The following is a 23,985-nucleotide window of genomic DNA, read 5'->3' as shown; positions in this document are numbered from 1 at the left end:
TTCGTGTCGTGCAGAGTAGACTTAAACCTCAGGGACAGTTACCTAGGAATGTAGCCAAACCCATGCATGTTGCTGCTAACAAGTCCTCCAAACTGAATGTCAATCGACAATTGTCACTGCCTTCCAAACTGACCCATACGATCCTTTTCTGAGCTGTGCACCCACCAGCAGGACAGCATTGTTCTCCAGTCCCTTCCAAAGTGCATATGACCATCACAAAATGATTCATGTGGCCTTCCACCTCTCTGGTTAAGATTTGGTTACGTTTTGGGATTAAAACTCATGGTTTAAGGTTAGAGAAGGTCATAGCTAAAAGAAAACACTGCCTTTTCATAAGCAGACACATACGAACTGTGGTCTGCTGTTTCAAAGTCAACAAACTCACCCAGTCTTTTTCAGGCACGATAATAACAACACCGAGCACCTTCCTCCTGTGATTGACAAATTTCCTAATTCATACACCCACATGACACTCTTATGTGTGTCAGCAGTCATTTATAGGATATTACACGTGACCAGTGCTGTCACTTTTCTGATGAGGGAGTCTGAATGACGTTTGAAATATAACCAGTGGTGAAATGTAACCAAATGGGTGACTCAAAGTATTATACTTTTATGGTACATTTTTGTGGTTGTCTTATAGTCTCCACTCTATTTATTTGACATTTACAGTGACTTGTTACTTTGCAGTTAATGATTTAACATACAAATCCATAAGCTTATGAAATATGATGCATATCAAACTATCCAATATCCAATGCATGAAATGGTTCAAATTAGATCTACCGCTACTACCTACAGTTCTAAAAGGCTGCATGAAAATGCATATATATAACATGAGAACACATTATATAAACACCAAATTGGCCCCTTTGCATAATGAGTACTTTAACTTTTCAGTATTTGGCTGATAATACTTCTGTACTTTAACTCAAGTAAGATTTTGAATGCAGCTGCATAAACAATGTGGTGTTTCAAGTTACAAATGTGTCCTCTCTGGCAGAGAGTCACGTTTAGGATTGATATTCTGATCATTCATTTTTCTGTACCATAGAAGTCACATGAGTTCTTCCATTAACAAAAACTTTTTCATTCATGCAATTTATTTTCGGAGCAATTTGAAACTTAGTAGCTAATGTTAGTAGAAGCTTACAGTGTATTTGCTCATCTTCATCTTTCCCTTCCTGCCTTTTTTTTCCCTCTGGTCTCTGACATTACAGTTTGGAAGAGACTACATGTCACTTAGAGCAACACAATACAGCCCTGCTCTCCCAAAACCACAAGCACTGGAGCCCCATGGTCAGACCAGCTCTTCTCATGGCATGATTCAATATTCCTGAAAAACTTTTGTTTTTTTCTTCTCTCTCTCTCTCTCTCTCTCTCTCTCTCTCTCTCTCTCTCTCTCTCTCTCCTGGCAGTGCTGTGAGTGCACTGCAGTAAAATGAAAAAGTTTTCTTTTAAACGTAAATCAAGGCAAATTACGGCGCAGAACTATGAAAGAATTATAGAACATGAAATATTCATCTTCTCCTTAATGAGCTCTGGTCCTCCAGGGCCCCTAACTCTGTGTGTGTGTGTGTGTGTGTGTGTGTGTGTGTGTGTGTGTGTGTGTGTTTTGGTAGAGAGAGAGAGAGAGAGAGAGAGAGAGAGAGAGAGAGAGTGTGTGTGTGTGTGTGTGTGTGTGTGTGTGTGTGTGTGTGTGCGTGTGGGTGGGTGGGGGGTGTGTGGGGTGGGGTGACCACCAGAGATACCATTAACACAGAGATAAATATGTAATGAAGGAAAAATCACTTTTCTGTTAGTTTTGTGCATGACTTCACCTTTCCTGTTAATCAGTGTTTTTTATTTTCTTTCTCCATCTGTCTGTTTCTGCCTGTCTGTCTCTTGCTCTCACTCCTGCTTTTGAGTAAGTGTATGTGTGACTGTGATTTTTGATGACTGAATCCAGGCTAGGGGAGTACACGCATCACTGCACATTTCCTTTCTTTTTTGTAAAATTGTTTCTTATTTGTTTTTGTAAAACTGTATACACGTAATGTTGCTGACGCTAGCTGAGTGTGCAGCTGAGTGTGTGTGCGTGTGTGCAGGAGTGTGTGTGAGCATGTGTGTGTGTGTTTGCATGTTTGTGTGGTCAAATGCATGCACGCACTGATGTTGCTGCAGATTTTTTTTGTTCAAACTGTGTGTGGTATTCATTCCATTTATCAGCAATTAAACAATTAACTTAATTGTGGTTTGCCAAAAAGCCCAAACTCCACCCTGCAACAGTGAATAAGAGGCCACCAGGACGCACTGCAGACAGAGAGAGTAACAGAGAAAGAGAGGCAGCTGCTTCTTCTCAACATGAACAAATGAAGAATATAAACAAATTGGTGTAGCTTCGACAATCTTTCCCCAAATGTAAAGAAAAAAACATCACATCATGTTTTGGGAGAAACCACAGCAACTCAGAGAGGAAGGACTTTAACAACAAAAAAAGAATTCATTTGGTACGACCTTTCAAAAAGACCAAAACCAACAGCACGCTAGTCTGCCTCGATAATTTCCAACTTCCCTACCCTGTCTGTGGCACTCAGCCTCAAGCCCACTGGACCCGACTGAACATGTAAAAGTTTGAAAACGTTTCCCAAACATAAAATTTCAATTTGAAAAAAGGTTAAAGGTTTCCTAAAACAGCTGGGAACTGTAGTTTTTAGTTACTCAAGCAGAAATAAAGAGTCCATTTGTTTGGAACTATTTTCTATTGCAGATTCATACACACTGGGTGTTCTAGCACTACAGTGCTTATGTTCGTGGTACTGAAGGAACATGACACGCAGTGCAACAGTTTGACTCACTGATGTGGTTTTAAAAACAATAAACTACAATCAACTAGTGTCTAAACTGCTGACATGTGTCTCTGTAAGCCATGACGGTGTGACAGTGACCCAGCGTGAACAATACCAGGGCCCTGAAACCGAAGCAGCTACATGCACTGCAGCCATCACTAATTTCATTATTTACACCTTTGCTTTTCCTACTGTGACATGACAAAATGTTGTCTGTGCATAAATGTTTGAAATCAGTTACTGTTTTTTTTTTGTTTTTGAAGATTTGTTTCCAAGAGGTCAGACCTCTGGAAAATCCTCTGATCCTTTAAAGGGACACTTCACTGAGTTTACACATCAAGATCAGTTTACTCATCATGGGAAGCACTAGTCCACTGGTGAAAACATGTTGTGTAATGGCTCTGGTGGGAACTTTCCAAACTCTGAAAATAATATCTGATGATGTCATCAGGGCTTTCTTGGCGTGGTCTTGAAGATTTCATATTTTTAACAGAAAGTCTGTCTTACAAAACTGGGGTGTGGAGTTTAAAAAACATGGGCATTTACCAGGCGCCTCCTGTTTTTCACGGGTTTTCATGGTCTTCACAGGAGCGATTTGTTGTACCTTTGCATGTATCAGCATGTTTGTATGTGATGCCAGTAAAGCACCTTTGGATTAAAGTGAGACACAGAGAGAGGACTAAGGATGCAGTGGCTGTTACTTCTTGTTCTAGTCCACCACTCCTGGGGTCCCAGCTACGGTGAGCGGTCATACACACACACACACACACACTCAAGCACACACACACACACACACACACACACATAAATACCCCTTGACTTGCAGCAGAAATCAATTTAGCAAAAACAATAAAGAAATAATTTATAAGGGCAGACTCTGCCAAATTAGCTGTGGGACGCACTTAACTGCTAAAACCGTATGAATAAGAGCTGTGGAGCGAACACCAGGACTGTGTCACTCATGAAGAAATGTGATGCTTCTGAGGTTACTGACACACACACACACACACACACATGCAGCACCTGCAGACTTAATAGACACACTGTGACAGAGTCAGCAATCTCCCAGAGGCCCCAACATGCAGAAATGGCTCACGCTACTTTACATACAATCCAGTCCAAGCACAGACACACACACACACACACACACACACACACACACACACACACACACACACACACACATTCACACACACTCGCACACACACACACATCAATGGTGTGTGGATTAACTGTATAGCTATGCATCAGCGCTGCATTCATTTTTCATGTGTATTTTGTGGTTGGTTGTTACAGTTTTAGAGACCCTCTTATTGTCCACAACACAAAAGAGTGCTCACATTACCAACTATCAGTATGAGATTTTGTGTATGTGCATGTGTGGCAGATGGGACACATGTGTGGTCTGTGGTGGCAGGCTGGCTGGAGCCTGAGGTTGGTGGGGGCTTCATGTGGGATGAAGGGGGGTCTGAAGACAACAAAATGAGCACACACACACACACACACGCACACACACACACACACACACACACACACACACACACACACACACACACATATTTATACGCACACACAACACACACCTCATTTCCCATTAATAAATCACCAGTGTTTCGCCACAGTTCATCTCCCTGCGTCTCTTGAGTTGGGTGGGGGTTGGTGGTGGTGGTGGAGGGGTTACAACATGGACATTATGAGGGTAAACTTTATTTTTAGTCTTTGCTGAGAGTGTGAGAGGAGCAAAGGAATGTGTTAATGGTGCCACCACAGCTTCCTCCTCATCTTCCCATCAGACTTTAATACAGGGCTCTGAATAGGAAGAGAGGAAAAACTGCCTGGTGGCAGAGTGGAGGTGGGTGGAGCTGCACAACAATCCATAAGAGTCATGTCGAGATGCTAAATGGGAAGTTTCAGAATTTGCCTGTTTTTGATTTATGGCATATGGTATATACTATATGTGGTATATAATAGCTTTGCATTGGGGGCAGGGTGGACTGGTGGTTAGACAGACTATCTCTCAACCGGAGGACCTGGACTCAGGCCCGCCCTCTCAGAAGTGGATTTGAGGAAGCAGTTTGCCTTGCTCTGTTCAAACTTCACCTACAACAAACTTCACTTGTTAGCACCTCTGAAGCTCATCAATTAACCAATTTCTTGGCCGGTAGCGGTGATATTTATGAAGTTCCTCAAAAATGAGCAGACTGATCTCATCCCATGTCATCAAATACCAATTTTTTGTCATGAGACGCATCAGGCTTTCAACTAACTCCAATATAAACCCATCCACAGCAATATTAGATGCTCAGAACAAGATGATGTAGTACCAAAAAAAAGAAGACAGAATCCGCATAGGAAGGTCAGGGTGGATGGATGGGTAAAACACAGGACTTTCAAGTCAAGGTTTACTTATGATATTTTCCTAAAACTAACCAAACTGCAACCATTTCATGATGTTAACCGTGCATTAGAAAGGCTTTCAGGCAGACGTCCAATACAGACACTAATGAGGTACCTTGTGTGTCTGTATGAGATACCAGCCGGCACCAAAACTTTGGTACTTGGCAATCTGGGAATGAGAGCAGATTGAAATGACTGCAACTATAAGGGTGACCACCTCAGGTCAATTTAGTTACTATTCTGAAGCTTTCTATACTGTCAAACAGTATATTTATTGGCACATAGAGTCAGCTGAAATTATGGATTTCCTGGCCCATTTAAGGACCCTCTCCATTTGATATGATTGAAAGCTCCAGAACAAGAACTAAATGGAACTTCAGATGAGACTGTTTCGTCAACTGCTGAATGAATCAACTCTGAAGCCCAACTTTTATGGCAACAAACAATAGAATTCCTTGAAAAGAAACAAGAAATTTGAAGATCTGAAATTCCATGGCAACTGCCAACTTCATCTGCTGATGATCGAACTTTGAACCTCCAGAGATGGGTGAGGTTGTGCTAATTTTCATCTGGAAGGGTATTTGAGAGATTTGCCTTTTACCAAGCACGCTTCACAGCCAAGCTGTTGATTGTTCACTTGGCCAAGTCAGTCACCTGACCTCAATCCAGATAAACACATTTCAGTTGCTAATGACAAACAGCCCCTGAAACAGGCAGCCAGTAAGCCACTGCTCTACCTTGTGAGCCACACCCACCCCCCACCCCCACCCCCAAGTGTGAGAGTTTTTTTTTCTTTCTGTGTGTTCATATTTCTGTGGTGTCAGCGGTGCTACTTAGAATCAACAGCAGACAAGGATTTATCTATATGGCTCAAGAGTAATAAGAAGACAGAGACAGACAGACTGATAGACAGGACACAGGGTGTCAGAGTGGGAGGGTAACAGTAATGACAGAGGCCAGCACGTCAGTGTGTTTCCTGCATCGATCTTCCTCACCCTCCTTCAGCCTCTGCCTCCCTCCTCAAAAACTAATGAGGCATTTCCTCCAGTGCCACACCACCCAGCAACACTGTTTACTCTTCATTCCACTGGGGCACGCACAGACACACAAACACATGTGCACACACAGCTAGATCAGACGTTACAGTACATAGTTATATAAAATGAATAGAATAAGGAATTAATAATGACAGGTGTGCTCTCTGAGGGTGCAGAAATACAGTTTACTCAACAATCACCATCACCGCCATTGGTGACAACCTTTTTTTGTAAATGTAATGCATACATATGTTTGTGCTTGTAGGCGGTGAACAATATTATTATTTATTATTATAAAGAGCTGTTGATGTCTGTGTGTTTGGATCATGTCCAGAAAGAGCAGATATGCTTAAAGAATGGTTTGATATTTTCAGAAATAATTATTGGCTTTCTGGTGAAGATTTAGAACAGACTTGAAACAGGGGAAAACAGCTAGCCTGTCTCTGTCAAATATCTGTGTCTATCTGGACATGGAGGGATGAGGTACATGTTGAAACCAGCTGTAAACACTTTAATTTCTGTTTCTTACCTGTGTGTCCTGTGGCAGGTGGAGGACGGTGTGCAGCCTCTCGGTGTGATGGTGCCTGGACTCCTCCTCATATGCCAGGTCTCTGTCGGCCTGCGGCAGGGTCAGAAACCTCCGAATGGTGCACAGGTTTTCCCAGAGAGTGCGGTTCTCTGGGCTGGGGTTCTCCTTCCACCGAAGCAGTTCACACAGCCAACCCTGGAGAGGAGACATGAAGGTTGGGGTTAAAGATTCAAAGCTAGGCAGATATACTGAACACAGAATATGTCCATATTTTGGGAAATGGGCTTTTCCATGTTCTTGGTGAGAGGTAGATGAGATGATTGACACCGCTGTTATGTTTGTATAGTAAATATAAGGCTACAGCCAGCAGCCAGTTAGCTTAGCATAGCATAAAGACTGGCAATATGTGGAGTATTATGATATCTTATGTTAAATTTGTTTTATCTGTATAAAAAAGTTTAATGATGAATTGAGGGTTCGCAACTTCATGTAGTCATCACTGTGACGTTGCCAGGCAACCAGCAGTACCTCCAGCCAGACTAGTTTCCCTCTGTTTCCAGTTTGTGTTAAGTGAGGACCTGTGAGCTTGTACCTCCTCTTTGAGTTAAAGCAGCCAATGAGGTTTTCAAGGTTATCCGTCCGTTTGTTCATAGTTATCGGATGTTAACGGCCTGTGCTTGCGGAATTAAAATGATAGCAACGTGACAGCCTACCTGTGTTTCAGTGAAAGTGGATGTAATCATCTGTAAATTTAACAGCTTATAGCCAATAGTTAATGGATTGTGCAAGTTATATTTTGTGTTTGTGAGATATTTATTTAATGGTTATTCTCTATGTGGATGCACTGTATGTAACAGCATATTTGATGGCATGGATGTGTACATAAATCCCTGTAACCAAATGAAATCCTTGTGTTCATGATTTAAACTGGAGGAGAGCTACATGTATATTTACTGTATGTGAGAGTGGTATCAACCTTAACTCTAACTCTGGACAAAGTGAATAAGTGCACTGACGAATGTTTGACTGTTCTGTTAAACCTGTCTTATAAATACATTTTGATGGAGGGGGCTTCTGTTCCCCATGACAAAATATTGGTGTGGTCCATCCGGTTTTATTATATGTTTTATGGGCCCTCTCCAGCTGTGGAACCCTAGAATTAACACCCACTAGCAAGGAAGCTGGATGAAAAAGAAATATAAAAAGAGATGAGAGAAGACAGACACAGACAAAGAAAAATGTGAGAGTCAGGAGATAAAGAAGTCAGAGTTAAATTCAGCAAAAAAGATAACGAAGTTGGAAGCATGCAGGGTTTTTGAGGTAAATGTAGGAAAGGAAGACAAGGGAAGGAGAGAGGGAGAAGATTCAATTATATCTGCTAGACTGGTTCAGTTTGTGACACCAGCTGTTGTGTTCAACCAGCCACCTCGGGCAGCATGCACTGCTAATAGCCTGATCATCTCTCTCTTCCTCTCGCTCTGTCCTTGTGGCCAGCTGCAGCAGATGGGTGCGCTGAGCCGTGACCCTCAGCCACCCCCAGACCCACCAACCTGGGGGATCTCGCTAACTGCACACACACAAACACACACAAACACAAGCCTGCACATACTGTATACATGCATGTATCTCATGATTTCTCATGCTTACACCTGGCAACTCATAGTGACATGTGGCTGTCTGAATGAATTCAAACTATATCCATAAAGTAAGTCCTGTATGTTTTGCTCTCTTGAAACTATATTTACAATATAACATCCTTCCTTTTGTATTGTTTTTCCACACATTCTCTCTAAATTAGCCCTTCGTCCCTGTGTCTGACAACCTTTCCTTCGGCCTGAGGAGCGACACAAGCATACATCCTCTCGGCAAGTCCAGAGAGAGGGGTAATATTAAGTGTTTATACCCCCATATACAAATCTATAGAGGGATACAACACTTAGTAAACACAGAGAAGAGAAGCTGTCTGGCTAGCAGGGGTGGGTGCAAGCTTGGCATTGCCTTATTATCCTCCTCCTTCACCTGGTGCCATTGCTAAAAGGGCCGTTTCTAGGGGCCAAAGATGGATAAGTATATATATTTTTATTCATTTAATGCAGTTCTTATCCTGCTACAAAAATTAGCTCCAGCACCTTATACTTGCAATTTGCCTCACCAGTTCTGCATTCATTTAGGTTTGCCAGTTCTGGGGCTGTGGTACTGCGCGTGCTGGCTCCCTATCGTTACTTACTGAGACACTTTTAATTACACCAGTGCGTGTCCCGCTGTGACACATGTGAAAACCAGAAATGTCTCTTGGATTTTAATTTTCTTTTTTTTGTCTTTTTGTTTTTTACAATCTTATGATCATAGAGGACATTAGTTCTCATAAATAGATTAAATCAGTCAATTAGTCAATCAATCAGTCAATCAATCATCTGATCCTCCCTGAACTATCAGAATAACTTTTTGAACGTGCTTAGAGTGAAAAGAAAATCTAAAAAGTCCAGTAATAAATGGAGAGAAACTGGTGTAAAACTTTTGAAAAATGAGAACATGTTACAAACTATACAAACAAGGTGACTGACTATTAATTGTGTGATGCCCAATAACAGTTAATCGTGGCTCATGTGTGCTTCTCTATGACCCTGTACATCAGAAAGTTCTGCTTCAAGGGATAATATTCATCAAATTTCAGGTGAACTAATTATAAATGAAGAAATAAATATAGCAATAGCTAAAAGACTTCTAGTGCCACAGTACATCATGTTATCAGAGCTCTGAGATAAAAAAAAAAAAAAATCCAAAACTATTGATGACTGACTGTATAATGTGGCAGATGACCAAGTCGTGGGCAGAGCTCCAGCTCTGGTCTCTGCAGTAGAGGGTCTTGCCAAGTTTGGTGTTTTTTATGAGCTTTTCAAAGCTGTTTTGATATACATATTTATCAAGCAGTAAACGTCTTAGTGTCTTGCCTTGCTCTAGGTATAAAATTCATTCCTAAGTTTAAATCTCCATTGGCCCCAAACTGAGACAACTTAGATGTTAGATTTGACCTTCTATGGCAGCCTCCCAGTCATTCCCTCACCTGGCTCTTGTTGGCTGCCACCTTTGCGAATAAAGCCTGAGACACCTTGGCTCGCTTCATCTCCTGCTGAATTTCGTCATAGATGCCCGACGTAATGTTAACCAGAGACTCCAGCTTCAGTGGGAGGTCAGGCGCTGGCCCACATGGCTTTGGCTGGGAGAGAAGATCAACACATGATGTAATACACAGTAAATACATATGAAAGTCCATTTGAATGGTTAATGTTTAATAATGAGAAGCTATCACATAAGTTAGGCATTCCATCTATTACTTAAAGATTCTGCTGGGCCCACATATATCCTACAACTACCACTAAGACTATCCACAAAAGCAGATCTTGTGTAAATATATGAGGAAACGTTATCAGCTGATGATTGGGCCAAGTTTTTCTGAGAATAGACATAGTGTTCCCTGTATGAGCATCAGATGCACATCTGCAGCGCATGTCTCCACATGAATTTTGTTTACAGATCAAAGTCATTAAGTCCTTCTCTTTTGTCTTTCTTTGTTGTTTCTGTTTGAATGAACATGTATTGGCTCTCAGAAAGCTTGTATACACAGTGTTTGAAGTCATCCACAAGACATGTACAGACCAGCCAGCTTACATTCCCTCAGTGTAAACGATGCTGAGATAATTTTACATAGACATAATAAGAATAGCACACAAATTCACCCAGAGCCATGAATGGCCATTTGCCCTGACATCAGAGAGAACTTCTTATCACTGATGATGCTAACTGGTTATGTGCAGATGGAAAGAAATGTCCAAATACTGTATAATGTCCTTTATGTTTACGATATGCTGCTGTGATAGCTTTGAAGCTGTTTTTTCATTAGAAACGGAATTTGTTAAAGATAAAAACTTTCAAATCCCTGCAATACATGATGTGTTGCAGTCTACTTTGCAAGGGCAAGTTAAAGATTGTAGATAACTCACTGAGTTGGAGATTTTCGTCTTGTTCTTCCAGATGGAGGCCCAGGTATCAGGGGTTATCTGGTCATCCAAACTCCTCTCCCACACTTTCTATGCACACACACACAAGACACAGGGTATGTTACAATCACATGTTTGCAGTAAGTCTTCACTGTGATGACACCTGCTGCCATCATACAAATCTCACTGTTTTCTATTCTTCAGTGGCTCCCATAAAAACAACCCTTTGGAAAACCTATTGTAGAAACGTCTAATGTAAAGTGTGAAAACACACTGTAGGCAGTAGTGACTGCATGGTACACTAACCTGTGAGAGGCGTGGAGGAGGGTTGGAAGAGTTGGAGGCAGGAAGGCCAACTGAAGGGTTCATGGTGCGCTCTCTTTCCTCTTGGTAGATTCGGTCTCTCTCGCTCTCAGGCAGATTGAGGAAGTTCTGCATTGCTTTCAGGTTGACCAGCAGAGACTGCGAGGCTGTGCGAGGGTCCTCCTCCTTCCGCAGAATCTCTGACAGCAAGCCCTGGATAATTAAGACACACACTTTCACTCTGAAAATCTGCAACAAGGAGATGTTATTGCTGCCTAATTACTAACTTCCACAACTTTTCCAGTCTTTTGATGCTCCTGTCCCAACTTGTTTGTTGCTGGCTTCACATTCAGAATAAGCATGTATTTACAACAAGTAATGAAGTTGATGAGGTAAGACATGATCTTTACTGTCTTTGTACTGTTTTTCAGCTGAGTATATTTCAGGATAAGCAAATGATCACATTCTGTTTTATTTATGTTTTTGCACAGCGTCCCAGCTTTACGGACTCAAGGTTGTTCTTGAAGCATTATAAGTTACTACTCAGAATAAAATGCCTGTGTGACTGTTAAACTATTATATATCATAAAAGTAGGATTAAACATTTTATTTAACGTTGGTTAAGGTGCAGGTGAATTTTTTTAAATCAAAACTGAAAAAGATGAACCTCAGCTAAATATTATCAGCATATGAGTTAGATGTTCACACAAAAAACCATTGAAACACACCTGGCCTCTATACCAGTAGGTCTATGAGCCACCTCCCATTACATTGATCTAATGGGGCGTGTAACCAGTTTAGCACAGCCTGAATGCATCAGGTGTTTGTGCTGCTGCGAGGGTGTAGAAGGAGACTCAGTGACCCAGCAAGCTACCCTGCCATGCTTCCGCTAATCCCACTGAAAATACCATGAGGTGGGCGACCACAAAATTAGCCAAACCCTGCGTGAAAAATGATAGTCTCCGTGACATCAATTTCCATTTATTTCTATCAAATATGGCAATTATCTCCTCTCACCTGATATTTTGTGGGGCATGAAAATTACTATACGTTTAGTCCAAGGAAAACGTAATTCAGTAAGCAGTAGGAGGATATTTTGGTCTTGCCTGACACAATGACACCACATGATGCCATATATTTATTTTTGGATTACCATCCTTGACATTTTTTTTTTTGCCATCTGAAGATACTGTCTCCTAATCTTGACCACAGTCTGTTCTGTTTTCCTACCTGTGTGCGGTTGAAAGCCACGCGGGCAAACACAGCCTGGGAGACGCTAGCTCTCTTGAGCTCGTCTCTGACCTGCTGGTAGATTTCAGAGGAGACCTCAGCAGCTGAGGGGTTGGCCCCAGGGTGGTCGCCACCTTTGGATGAACCTCGCGGGATGGGCGGGTGGTTGAGGAACTGCTGGTTGAGGGCCTGGGGGTGTGGATGGGCCAGCAGGCGGCTAACGGCTAGTTGCTGGTTGATGAGGTGGGCCATGGCGAGCTGTTGACGTACCAGCTGTGGGGAGAGTTGGGGGGAGAGCAGCCCACCTGGCCCCAGCAGGGGTTGTAGGGCACCAGGCGGGGGTGGGGGCGGAGGAGGCACCTGGCTGGTACGGAGAGGAGGGCTGTGGTGGAGGGGGCCATGGGGCGAAGGTTGTTGTTGGGGCGGAGGAGGCTGCTGAGGTGGCTGTGAGGGTGCCTGTGGATCTCCAGATCCCGCCTTGAGGAGGGGACTGCCAGCTCCCAGGTGACTGAGTTGAGCCAGGCCGGCCAAGTGAGGAGGGGGTCTCTGGCCCAGCACACAGAAGTCTGCCATGTTGTCTCTCTCTACTGGAGGGGAGAAGGGAAAGTCAGTGTTGTCAGAAATTCACATGTGCATAATGTGAAAAAGACTGAGAAGATTACTTACTTTTGATGTCAGTAGCATCTCGTCCAGACCACATCTTCTCCAAGTAATCTACTGCTCAACAAAACACATGAAGAAAACCAGTCAGAAGAGAAGGTCTTGTCAATCTCACATCAAGGTCCATATCATGAACAGAATGAACTTAAAGCTAAACCTTTAAGCCAACATGAAGTCTGTGATGTGCTCAGAAAAATGGAAAATTGAACATCCACAATTCAAACATAACTGCCCCATCTGCTGATGGAAAGACCTTGAATTGAGACTGATTTATTTGCTGTTTTCAAGGCAAAGAATGAACTTTGAAGCTCATAGCCAAAACAAGTTTATACACAAGTCCATATTTAAAAATGAAATATTCATTGCAAAGGAAAACTTCTGTTGTCCAGTGGAGGGGGTTTGCATAGTGCTGGGACAAATGGTCCAACACCTGTGTCTACACCTATCCCCCTCAGCTTCTAACTATGACTGACATGTTTAGCAGCCAATTACAGAGCAGTGAGCTCTACAATATGTGTACTGACAACTGGAACAGAGCTCTGTGCAGGTCCTACTGCCAGGCCAAGCTCTCCCTCTGTTTTGACTTGGTGTTTAATGTAATGATTGTGGTGTAGCTTCTTGGGAGTGGGACAGACTGATGTGGTTGATGGGATGATCTTGACAATTACATTGGTGTGAGGAAGAGTCATTACCAATGATTTGTTTGAGGAAAGTTATCGGACCATGTCAACGCTGGTTCTCAAACTTTCATACTATGTTTACTTCTAGCCATCATCACAGGTTGCATGTCTGAAGCTGATGATGCAAACGGTTAATGGAAGTCCTGTCTTAGACACCAACATTATATAAGTTTGATTTGTAGTCCATTGTCTGATTTCACCCACTGAAAGCACCAAATCAGCGCTAGATGAATGTATCATGAATGATCAAGCCACACCACGTTTGAATTCTACTCCACAGTTAAACGTATTAATAGTCTTTTGTGCACTTTATGATATAATACCCTGATGGCAGACTGCGTGCACACAGCCTTGTCCCTTAACTTTGAATGGGAGAGTACAGCAATACAATCACCATTTTACATTTATTCTTCCATGTTGAGAGGGAGTGGTGAGTATGGCAAGCAGAAATTTTGAAGTGGAAATATCTTTGCTAGATGTTGGATGGATTAACAACCCAGTCACTCAAATCAGTAACTCAAATCAATCTGACCAATCACAGATCTCCCCACATGGTATCTCAGAAGCCACCATAGTCTCAAAGTGCAGTTACATTTTTGAGGAGGTGGACACCATCGATAGCATAGCTGTGCCATAATGTGCATATGTTCTGTGGCTCTGCTGCAGTCACTTTACACCCAACTATCAATCCAGAAAGCGAATATTAGAGTCCAGAAGTCAATTCATTATTTTCCTAATCATATTGCAACCGCTTGTTGAGGTCCCAACATGGGGGTTGGGGGCTGATCAACTGTAAGAGCATTCAAGGAAGTTGGAGTACTGTATACTGTACAGCTCACCTTTGATTTTCTTATACTTCTTGTACCAACGACCAAACTCCTGGCATTTGGCAGTGGAGACATTGGCATAGTAGGAACTATTCACTATGGAGGAAATCATACTCTGACAGAGAAAGAAAGGGGAAAGATAATTAATAACTAACATAATATGAAATGCTTACACTCATACAATGACCACATGGCATGCTTACATAAACACACACACACACAGTAGAATTAGACAAACATTAATCATGATTGGAAGCCACCCATGGAAACTCAGGCCAGTACAGTGCAAAGAGGGAATCTCCAGCCACACACATGCTTACAATTGATGCTGCGATCAACACCATTATAAGACCAAGGCTAAACAGAGGGCTAAACACGCAGCTGGGGAGTTTAACACAATTGAGGAGGCAGTTGGTAAATTTTTGAGTTGAGCTTGATTAAAATGTGGCAATAACGCATTATGGGTGGGCAATATGTCCCTAAAATAATGTCACATATTCTTGATGATATGACAAAATACAAGTCGAGCTTGCCAAAGATTTGGAGATTTGTTGCTTGGTTTAGAACCCACAACGGCCGTTGAGCTCTCCTCACAGGATTTTTGGGTCCTTGTGTACTTTAGTGGGTGCTTCTGCTTGAGGTGGTAAAATAAGTTTGCTATATTGCTTCCTTTTGTTCTTACAGTCTTCCTGCACTTCTTACATATCACTGTGTTTTTTTTTTTTATACATCTGATCTGATCTTTTTGAAACCAAACCACTTCCACACTACTGTAGTCGCTCCCATCTTTGGAACTAACTCCTCCACCGTGGAGCCAGTAGTAATTTTACTTTCGCACTTGTTGTTGCTTTGTGTAATGGTATGAAACCATTATGTCAACCAGTCAGAATATTGGCATTATCACAATATGAATATTTGTCTTTATCATAGATGCTGGTTGTTATATTAGCCAGGGCATGTAATGGTCCAGTCAGTGAAAGAGAGTGAAAAAAAAAAACTGTAAAGAATATCTTGAAGAGTAGATATAAAGGTTTGGTGCATTTAAAGGCAGATCTATGATGAGGACCTTTGGGTTTAGACATGAAGGTGATGGTGAAGAACATGAGGTATGATGTGTTGTTGTGCAGCAATAGCCAGATGTTACCTGTGACAGAGGACACTCTTTGGCCAGAGTGCTTTGGTTCATTTCCTTTAGCAGCTCTTTCAAAGCATTTCTGACAGTCGCATGGTTCCACTGTTCACAGGGCAGGTCCTCCAGCTTTGAAAAACTACGAGCCAAAACCACACACTGGACTGTTACATCTTTAGGTAATAGGTTGAGACACAAAGACTAACCATAAAAACAAAACATAGAAATTGTTTTACAGTGTTATTCGAGATGTTTTGGGTAACCACTACACCATATTCTTTAAACTGTTCAAGAAATAGCTTAACGTCCTTCAAAGAGTGAGATGAGAAGATCGATACCACTCTCGTGACTGTTAAAGCCTGGCAGGAGGAAACAGCTGGCCTGGTTTTGTCCAAAAGGAACAAAATCCACCTACCAGTACAGAAGTGTAAATACATTGGCTATAATCCCTTACAACATCCCAAGAACTAGTGTGACACATACCCCTCTGTAAACCCACAACCTGTTTTTCATTTCGATTTTAGTACGTAATGAAGACATGATGTTTGTTATTAATTACTGAGCTTCAGAGGTGCTGGTATTACCAGGAAAGCTTGTCTTTACATTAAACTAAGCTAATCTGCTACTGGCTGTGGCTTCATATTTACAGTGTAGACATGAGAGCAGTGTCAGTCTCCTCATCAGCTCTTGGCAAGAGAGCAAATATGCGTAGTTCCCAAAAATGTCAAACTTTTTCTTTAACCTTAAATTAGCTCCCAACCCTGCTGATCTTTCAAATGTCCTGTATTAACCTCAGACCACTGATTCCTGTATAGACCTACAGTATCTTCCCGCAATCTTTGCTTTTATTTCAGTTTAACCTCAAATAAATCATTTCGACTCTGAGCACTAAGTGTGCCAGAGTTCCTCCATCGCCATGGATACACACATAAACATGTAAACAAACTTGGCTGGTATGTGCCAAAACAATAACAATAATAACCCTCTCATCTGGAGTTTATCTGTTTTTATCTGTCCATCAAGATCCTGCTTCACTTATTTGCAGGAACTAGAAGTTCCTGGCACACAGATTCTCCCTGACGGAGACAGATAATAGATAAATCCCCACCGGGTTGTTTAACTGGAGCTTTAGTGTTTAAATATCGCTGCTTTCAAATTCGATAGATATGGGAAATTCTTGAACTGCAATCAGCTGCAATGACATCAGCGACCCAGTGGACCAAGTGTCTGTTTCAGTGCAACCACACACAGCGCTTGGTTTAAAAGCCTCACTGTGTCCATAACATATGGACATGCAGTCTTTCCAATGTCATTTTTCAAAGTCAATGGAGGAGGACTGGTGAGTGGAAAGTCACTGGTTTAGAATGACAATGTTTCCACTTTTTCACTCATGCCAGAGACAATTTCTTGTGAGCTAGAAATTGAATTAGATCCAAATATGTGTGGAAAACTGTAACCTGTGACATCTCACTTTTAAAACGCGATCTGACCTTTGTAGCTGGATGCGTAGTGTGACCATGTGGTAGACCTCCAGCAACATGTCAGCAACTGTAGCTTCTGGTGCATCAGTCAGGAAGTGTATGGGCAGAGGGTTCCACCTTCCTACCTTGATGATGCCTGAACAGAGACATAAAAGGTTTGTCATTCCAGTATTTCTACGTTTTAGCATTTTGCTATTATACAAAAGCACAAATGTAACATTGAAAAAGAAAAACATAGAAAAAAGAGAGAGAAAAAAGAAATATTTCATTATATTCTCTTCCCTCTCTACGATGTTGCAGCCTTAATGTATGTCAGAAAATATGATTGCTCTGGTGTATGTGGGCTCTTCCAGTTCCATAAAATAAGATCAGCTGCTACAGTATTTTTAAGTATTCAATCTCAAGATGCCTTTTTGCCATATTAATCTCAAGCTTTTGCATGTTCTCATTTTTTAAGCACTAAAATACTCAATATAATCATTGTATCTAATTCTATAAAAGTGAGCTTAAGCTACCAAGTCATTAAAGGATGATACTGGTGGTTCTGTGTGGATGTTCTCCTGAACCCTGTCTTGAAGAAGTTCCAGCCACTACAGTGGTGTATGGCGGGCGTACAAAGCGCAGGACTTCGGAGGCTGCAGCTCACAGGCTGTGGTTAGGTTTAAGCGACAACACACTTCAGTTAAGGTTAGGGAAAGATCCTGGTTTCAGTTAAATGTTTAGAAAGTAAGCACATCCTGTCTCATGCTTCAAGTCACTTTTGATTTTTTCAATATTTAACAAAGCTGTTTCCCCAACATTAGTTGGAGTTCCTGAGCATAACCATTAACCATGATAATCATGCTTTAGTCACTATGAGTGCATATTGTATTGCAAGAGCTGCTATTAGTGGGAAAACAAATAGTTATCAGTGAACACTTTGCATATAAATTCCATGTAAACATTTCTCAGTTTTGCTGACAAATTCATTAAAAATACCTCTGAATTACGATAATAAAATTATGTTTCTCTTGAAAAGTATCTGCTGCTGCTATGAGTAAACATTACTTTTCAGAGATGGCTGACATGTCTAACTGCACTAATTGTGAAAGCCTGCTTTCATTCAGAACATCATTTTAAACCATTTGTCAAAGGTTACCATAAGTTTTGCATTTGAAGTCATGTCTCTTTTGCAGCCTGTAATTTATCTAAACATGCTATGAAAATGAGCTTTCAAAGACTTGAGATATCCATCATAGTAAACTACTGACTATCTTTATTTCTCTGTCAAAGTTAGAGACTATGCTGTCTTATTATTGGGAAATTTATGGCACTATTTCACTTCATTTAACCCAAACCCAGAAAACATTTTGATGTTGAATACATAGCATTCATACAATAGCCTATACGAGAAATACAATGCACTAGTTCTTCAATGCAGCTATCAGTATATATTCTTACTGGACACCTGCTCAAATTACTAGTTGTCAGCTTTCTTCTGCTGTAAAAATGTGCCTTTTTTTTCTGTATGTGACAGCAGACCAGGCCTCAGAGTGAACTATATCTTACTGTGCTGTAGTTTTGTGGATAAAGAGTCCATGCCTTCTCATAGTAGAGCACAGAGCCACGGTAACAATTTAGCTGAGGACTATACGAACTCAAAAAGCATGCAAGCACCACACATAATACACACAAACACACCTCACGTACTCATTCACCCACCGCGACACACTCACACACACTCAAACATACAAAGACACATGCAGTCACACACTGACAGAGCTTTTTCATGGGGACTGGCTGGAGCTGTGAAAACTAAACAAAGCTAATCGCATTACTATCCTCTAAATGAGATCCAGACGGGTCCTCACTCTTTCCCTCCCATCTCCCCTCCCCCTATATCCTCCTCTCTCCTCTTCTTCATCCTTTCTTCAGATTTCTCTTCTTCCCACACCACTCTGATCTCTCCCTCTCTCTTTTGATTCCCTCTTTTTGTTCTCTTCCTCTGTGTTTATATCTCAGTTATATCTTTGATTGCAGTCAGGCCGAGCTGTGTTCTTAATTATCTAGTCATACAAGGGGAGCATCATTTAATCCACTATGAAGAAAATGGACTGGACCCCTCAGGGCAGGGAACCCCATAGAAAGACCACCATGGCAACATTTAAGAACCCAAACCCAACCAGATAGCTATATTATAACAGTAATGGTAATTTTTAGTTCATGTGCTCCACATGAAAATATGGAAGTTTAGTTTTCTGTCTATATACGGTATGCAGTGAAACATTTCTGTGAGGAAAATGTACACATTTCAAGCTCTTAAGATTGGATTGAAAAATGTGAGTTTATCACACAGGAACCACTTTTTGAAAATTAATCATGTGGAGCACCATTTCACAAGAAAAAAAAAATCTATATTCACGTGGTTTTGAGACAGATCACACACTTGGTTTTCAAATATTTTGCATATTAAAATAAGTCATTCCATGTAAAAACTTCACATGTAATATAACATTTGACAGGATATTTTGACATATATGTGTAACATCGTCATGACATTACAAGTGGTTCTGTCCCCGTTCACTCTTTATTTCACATGTGAAATAAAATACTGCACACGTCAACATAAATTTCAGATGCAAAAGAGTTTTGTTAGTGACCTTTTTGTTATGGAAGATGTAATAGGAAGAATTTTAAAGAGGTGGAATAAACTACTGAAATCATTTTATGACAGAGAGGAAAACACTGAGCCCTTCCTCTTCTCTTTTTTTTCTTTTTGTCTCTTTCTGTTTCACACACACACACACACACACACACACACACACACACACACACACACACACACACACACACACACAAAGAAACTCTTTCTACAGGCTACCGTCAGCAGGCAGCATCCACACATGTGAAAATAAGCCATAACTGTTTTGGTAATGCCAAGTTGGGTGGAAGCAAACGCGTGAATAAGCAGACAAACATAAACTCACAGAGGACACATGACAGCACACAGAGAAGTGGACATGTACATGTACTAGCTTGCATGCAAGCACACAGCCACCCACACACACGCTCACACGCTCACAGTGTGATGGTAAATGCATTAATAATTGATCCATCATTTTGGTCTGCTGTTCAATGGGCTCTGCTTCTTGTCCACATTTAAAAGTAGAAATCATTGTTCCCATTTCCATATTAAAATTCCACCTCCCAGAGACATGCTTTTATGTGGCCAGCTGGTGGCTTGGCTCATGTCTGAGTGTACCCATCCGCACAAACGCAAATCCATACACAGGCACACACTGATGTCTATGACTCCTCTCATCAACACTTGCAAAGGCCAGCACCGATGGATGCCTGTACACACACACACACACACACACACACACACACACACTTACAAATACATGTGTACACACAGTAATCCTATTGTCCCATGCTAGAAAAAGTCATAATGGTCGCAGCAGCCTGCACACGCATGCAGGGTTCCTACCAAACTGGTTCCAGGTTCCACCCCTGGAACACACTGGGGTAAACCCCATAAGCTTGACTCACACCTATCATCCATCATTGCACCCTGAGGAACTCTTTTTGACAAAAATCTGTCATGCTGTCATTTCAGCAAGTGCTCTTCTCTGCTGAAATGCTCCTGAAATGCTCATCTGTACAACAATGTGCAAGAGGACCTCCATGAAGGGAGCAACAGCTTGATAAATAGCAGCAAAGAGTTTTTGGCTTATTATAAGTAACAACTTACTTGATCTAAAATACTTAAAAACAGGTCTACAGCATATATGAAGTTTGTATTTATTAATGATAGATTGGTCATTGTAAATGCTTCATTGAGCAGCAACAAGCAAAAAATAACTAGACAATAATTGATTTGCCACATTGTGAAAAACCAAGAGGAGCACAGCCAGAACATTGTCAGTAATCCTGCACTGCACACATAAACTGAATGTACAACTATGACAAGTACAGCAGATCAATGCTGAACCAAGAAGAAGTTGGTCTGTGATGGATGTTTACAATGGATAGTCTGCATAATAATTTTACCATTCCGATTCATTTTTTCTTCCAAATAGTTCAGTTGACTTGTCGTGGGGAATACTATTCATTTTTGATAGAAAGCTGGATTACAAACTTTTAGGAGGAGTTCCAACAAATTATGTTGCATTATGGAAATTGTGGAATCTAGTGTTTTTGGACCTTGACGTCTACTCTTTCATTCAAGAGACGATATCTCAGACCCCTAAACCCCTTATGATAATCTGACAGCTTGTGTCTCTTGCCCCATCTGACTTTTTTTTTAGGAAGGTCCAATGTTGTTATTATCAACAGGAAAAAACTATAACTATAGGCAAGAACTATAACAATAAGACCCAAGTTTTTAGAAATCAGAATTATCCTTTAAGATAAACTAGAGTGACCAACAAAGGAAAACACGTTATGTATAAAGAGGATATTCACAAGGCCAACCTGGAAACCCAAAAAATGTTCTTACTGATGGACATTTACTGATGTATAAATGCATTAACAATTAATAAACATAAAAGTAATGTATGCCTTTAATAAATGTGAATCTTGTCTAAGTAAAATGTAACAGCACCCTGCAAGAACCAAGACTACAATTCACAAGAGGTCTAAACCCAGATGTCCAGTAGATTTCTGACATGGTCTGCAGCAGTGACCCTTTGTGGCCTGTTAGACGTGGCACTGCAACAATGCTCTCTCTACCCCCTCTCTCTCTCTCTCACACACACTGACCACTGTTAACTGTTCACTGACTAAAGCCGTAAAGTACAGGTCTGCTCCCATCCATTCTATAAAAGCCTTCAGACCCTTATAATTGAAATAAACAATATCTCCCAGTTAATTACTGGGCTAAGCTAATTAAAGAAAGGCCGTGGTCCTCGGCAGTGACTTTAAATACACCGCTGGGACACAAGAATGCAGGACACAATTCAAACAGGGAGAAAATAGCTGGGACTCTGTGTAATTTTGGTCGTGGACCGCAGGGGAAAAAAATGTATAATTTAAGCCAGAAATTATTCATTTAACATAAACGCTTGTTTTAAAAAACAAAAAGTATTCATTTGAGAGAAGCTGGGGGAAGTGTGTGTGTGTGCGTGTGTGTGTGTGTGTGCCTGTGTGTATACATGCATGCAGTGTGCATGCATGCGTGCGTGTGCGTGTGTGTGTAGTTGTTCTTGCCACATAGTGGGGACCGGAACAAGTTTTTAACCTTTTTTTTTTTTAACAGAAAAAGGGCATGTTGGCTGGTCCTCACAACTTCAAAGAGCTGTTTGCGGGTTTAGACTTGGTGTTAAGGGTTAGGTTGGACTTAGGTTTAGGTTAGGGTGAAGGTCAGGGTTGGGGTTAAGCATTTAGTTGTGATGGTTAGTGAGTGGCAAAGGAAAGCATTACGTTAATGAGGGTCCTCACAAGAATTCAAGTACAAACGCGTGTGTGTGTGCGTGTGTGTGTGTGTGTGTGTATGTGTGTCTGTCTGTCTGTGTTTTGTCTGCAACACTACATGGGTTAAATAGCATTTACAAGAATGTGCGTGTTTTGTGCACACACACATGCGCACACTGTAAGTGAGCAGTGCTCCTCAATGCTCCTCAGTGCTCAGAGTTTTGTTTGTGTTGAGTTCTGATGTGCCGTTTAGTCTTGCCTTTGAAGCCCCTGGTGTGGTGCTTTTAAAGGGGAGTGCATTGATGTGGACAAGGGGACCAATGTGGCTCGCTGTTTTCCATATACACTGATGAGGCAGACAGAGAGAGACCTCACTTGATACTAAGCAAAAACATTGAGGATCAAGGATTGATCCATCTGCAAACCACAGAAAATACTCGCCATAGAATTCAGTGGGCTGTATGAGAACATCACTGTGATCATTTGCTTTCAAATTTGCTTTAACAGGCAATCAATTTCAATTCAAAATTTTACTACTGGAAGAAAAAAAGCTTCACAACATAATCAGGTAACAGGAGTGAGATAATAAATGGTTATACAGGAAGGACTACAGGATGTTCTATGGTGTTCTGTAAAAGAGCCTTTTTGTGGCAGTTCAATATTCTCTAATCTCTCAGGTATTACTGCAATTCAACTGCATGCTTGTATATGATTTCATTTTATGTTTTACCTAGTTCTTGCATTAGCATTGCACATCATCATCATCATCATCATCATCATCATCAAAAGATCATTCTTTTTTACAGTTTGGTTTTCATTTTTGTCGTTTTGACTATAAATAATGAATTCTTGAGAAAGGGGAATTTGGTGACCCATCACTGCTTCTATGTTCAGCCGCTAACAAGCAAACTGTTAAACTAGATTATCCAGACCACTTTATTTGGACGTGAAACAGGTAACAATCGTGCACATCTGCAGCAAGTAGGCTGTAGTCGAACCAGGACGTCAGCCCTCTGACTTTTGATGGATGTTTAAATGGACAGTTTTAGAAACAATTTTGTGGCTTTCTTTTTCTTGCCCAAATAAGTTAAGCTAACATGAGGTTTTTATTTAAAACCTGTCTGACTGACTGACTGTTTATGTTTCTTGCTGCATCTGACTTTGTGATGTAGCCACATTACGAATCTCAACCATTTAGCTGGTGTGTACAATTGATCAGTTATCCTGACTGGATGCCTGTGCACACACCCAGCTAGTAATAAACTGGAATAATACTTACAGACTGCCTGTATTCACTTTCAGTTACATGGCTAAATTTAGACCTCCATGTTGTTTGAAAGTGAGATGGATTTCACTGACAAATCTTATGTGTTGATTTATGGCACAATAGAAGAAGAAGGCGCTGGTCTTGTCGGTGTAAACCCAGCTAAAGATTTTAAAGTTTCTCCTAATGATAGATGGGGGAATGTCGGAAAAATCAATTCTATTCAAA

The 23,985-nt window shown here is 41.2% G+C and overlaps 1 protein-coding gene across 2 annotated transcripts in view; it reads right to left on the bottom strand.

Moving 5' to 3' along the window:
- satb2 (SATB homeobox 2) overlaps nt 1-23,985 on the bottom strand; it is a 48,348-nt gene that overhangs the window by 6,065 nt on the left and 18,298 nt on the right. For both annotated transcript variants that reach the window (XM_076746098.1, XM_076746099.1), the window contains exons 4-12: nt 17,109-17,235; nt 15,634-15,757; nt 14,502-14,604; nt 12,989-13,039; nt 12,323-12,909; nt 11,096-11,305; nt 10,793-10,879; nt 9,856-10,008; nt 6,792-6,986 (exon numbers count right to left, since the gene is read on the bottom strand). In XM_076746098.1, the coding sequence (XP_076602213.1) occupies nt 6,792-6,986; nt 9,856-10,008; nt 10,793-10,879; nt 11,096-11,305; nt 12,323-12,909; nt 12,989-13,039; nt 14,502-14,604; nt 15,634-15,757; nt 17,109-17,235 (1,637 nt within the window). The remainder of the gene's footprint in view (nt 1-6,791; nt 6,987-9,855; nt 10,009-10,792; nt 10,880-11,095; nt 11,306-12,322; nt 12,910-12,988; nt 13,040-14,501; nt 14,605-15,633; nt 15,758-17,108; nt 17,236-23,985) is intronic.

Source organism: Chaetodon auriga, chromosome 13 (assembly GCF_051107435.1).
Source record: "Chaetodon auriga isolate fChaAug3 chromosome 13, fChaAug3.hap1, whole genome shotgun sequence".
Taxonomy (NCBI): Eukaryota; Metazoa; Chordata; class Actinopteri; order Chaetodontiformes; family Chaetodontidae; genus Chaetodon; species Chaetodon auriga.
The sequence above is the reverse complement of the archived record's forward strand: the minus strand, read 5'-3'. Positions and strand labels throughout refer to the sequence as shown.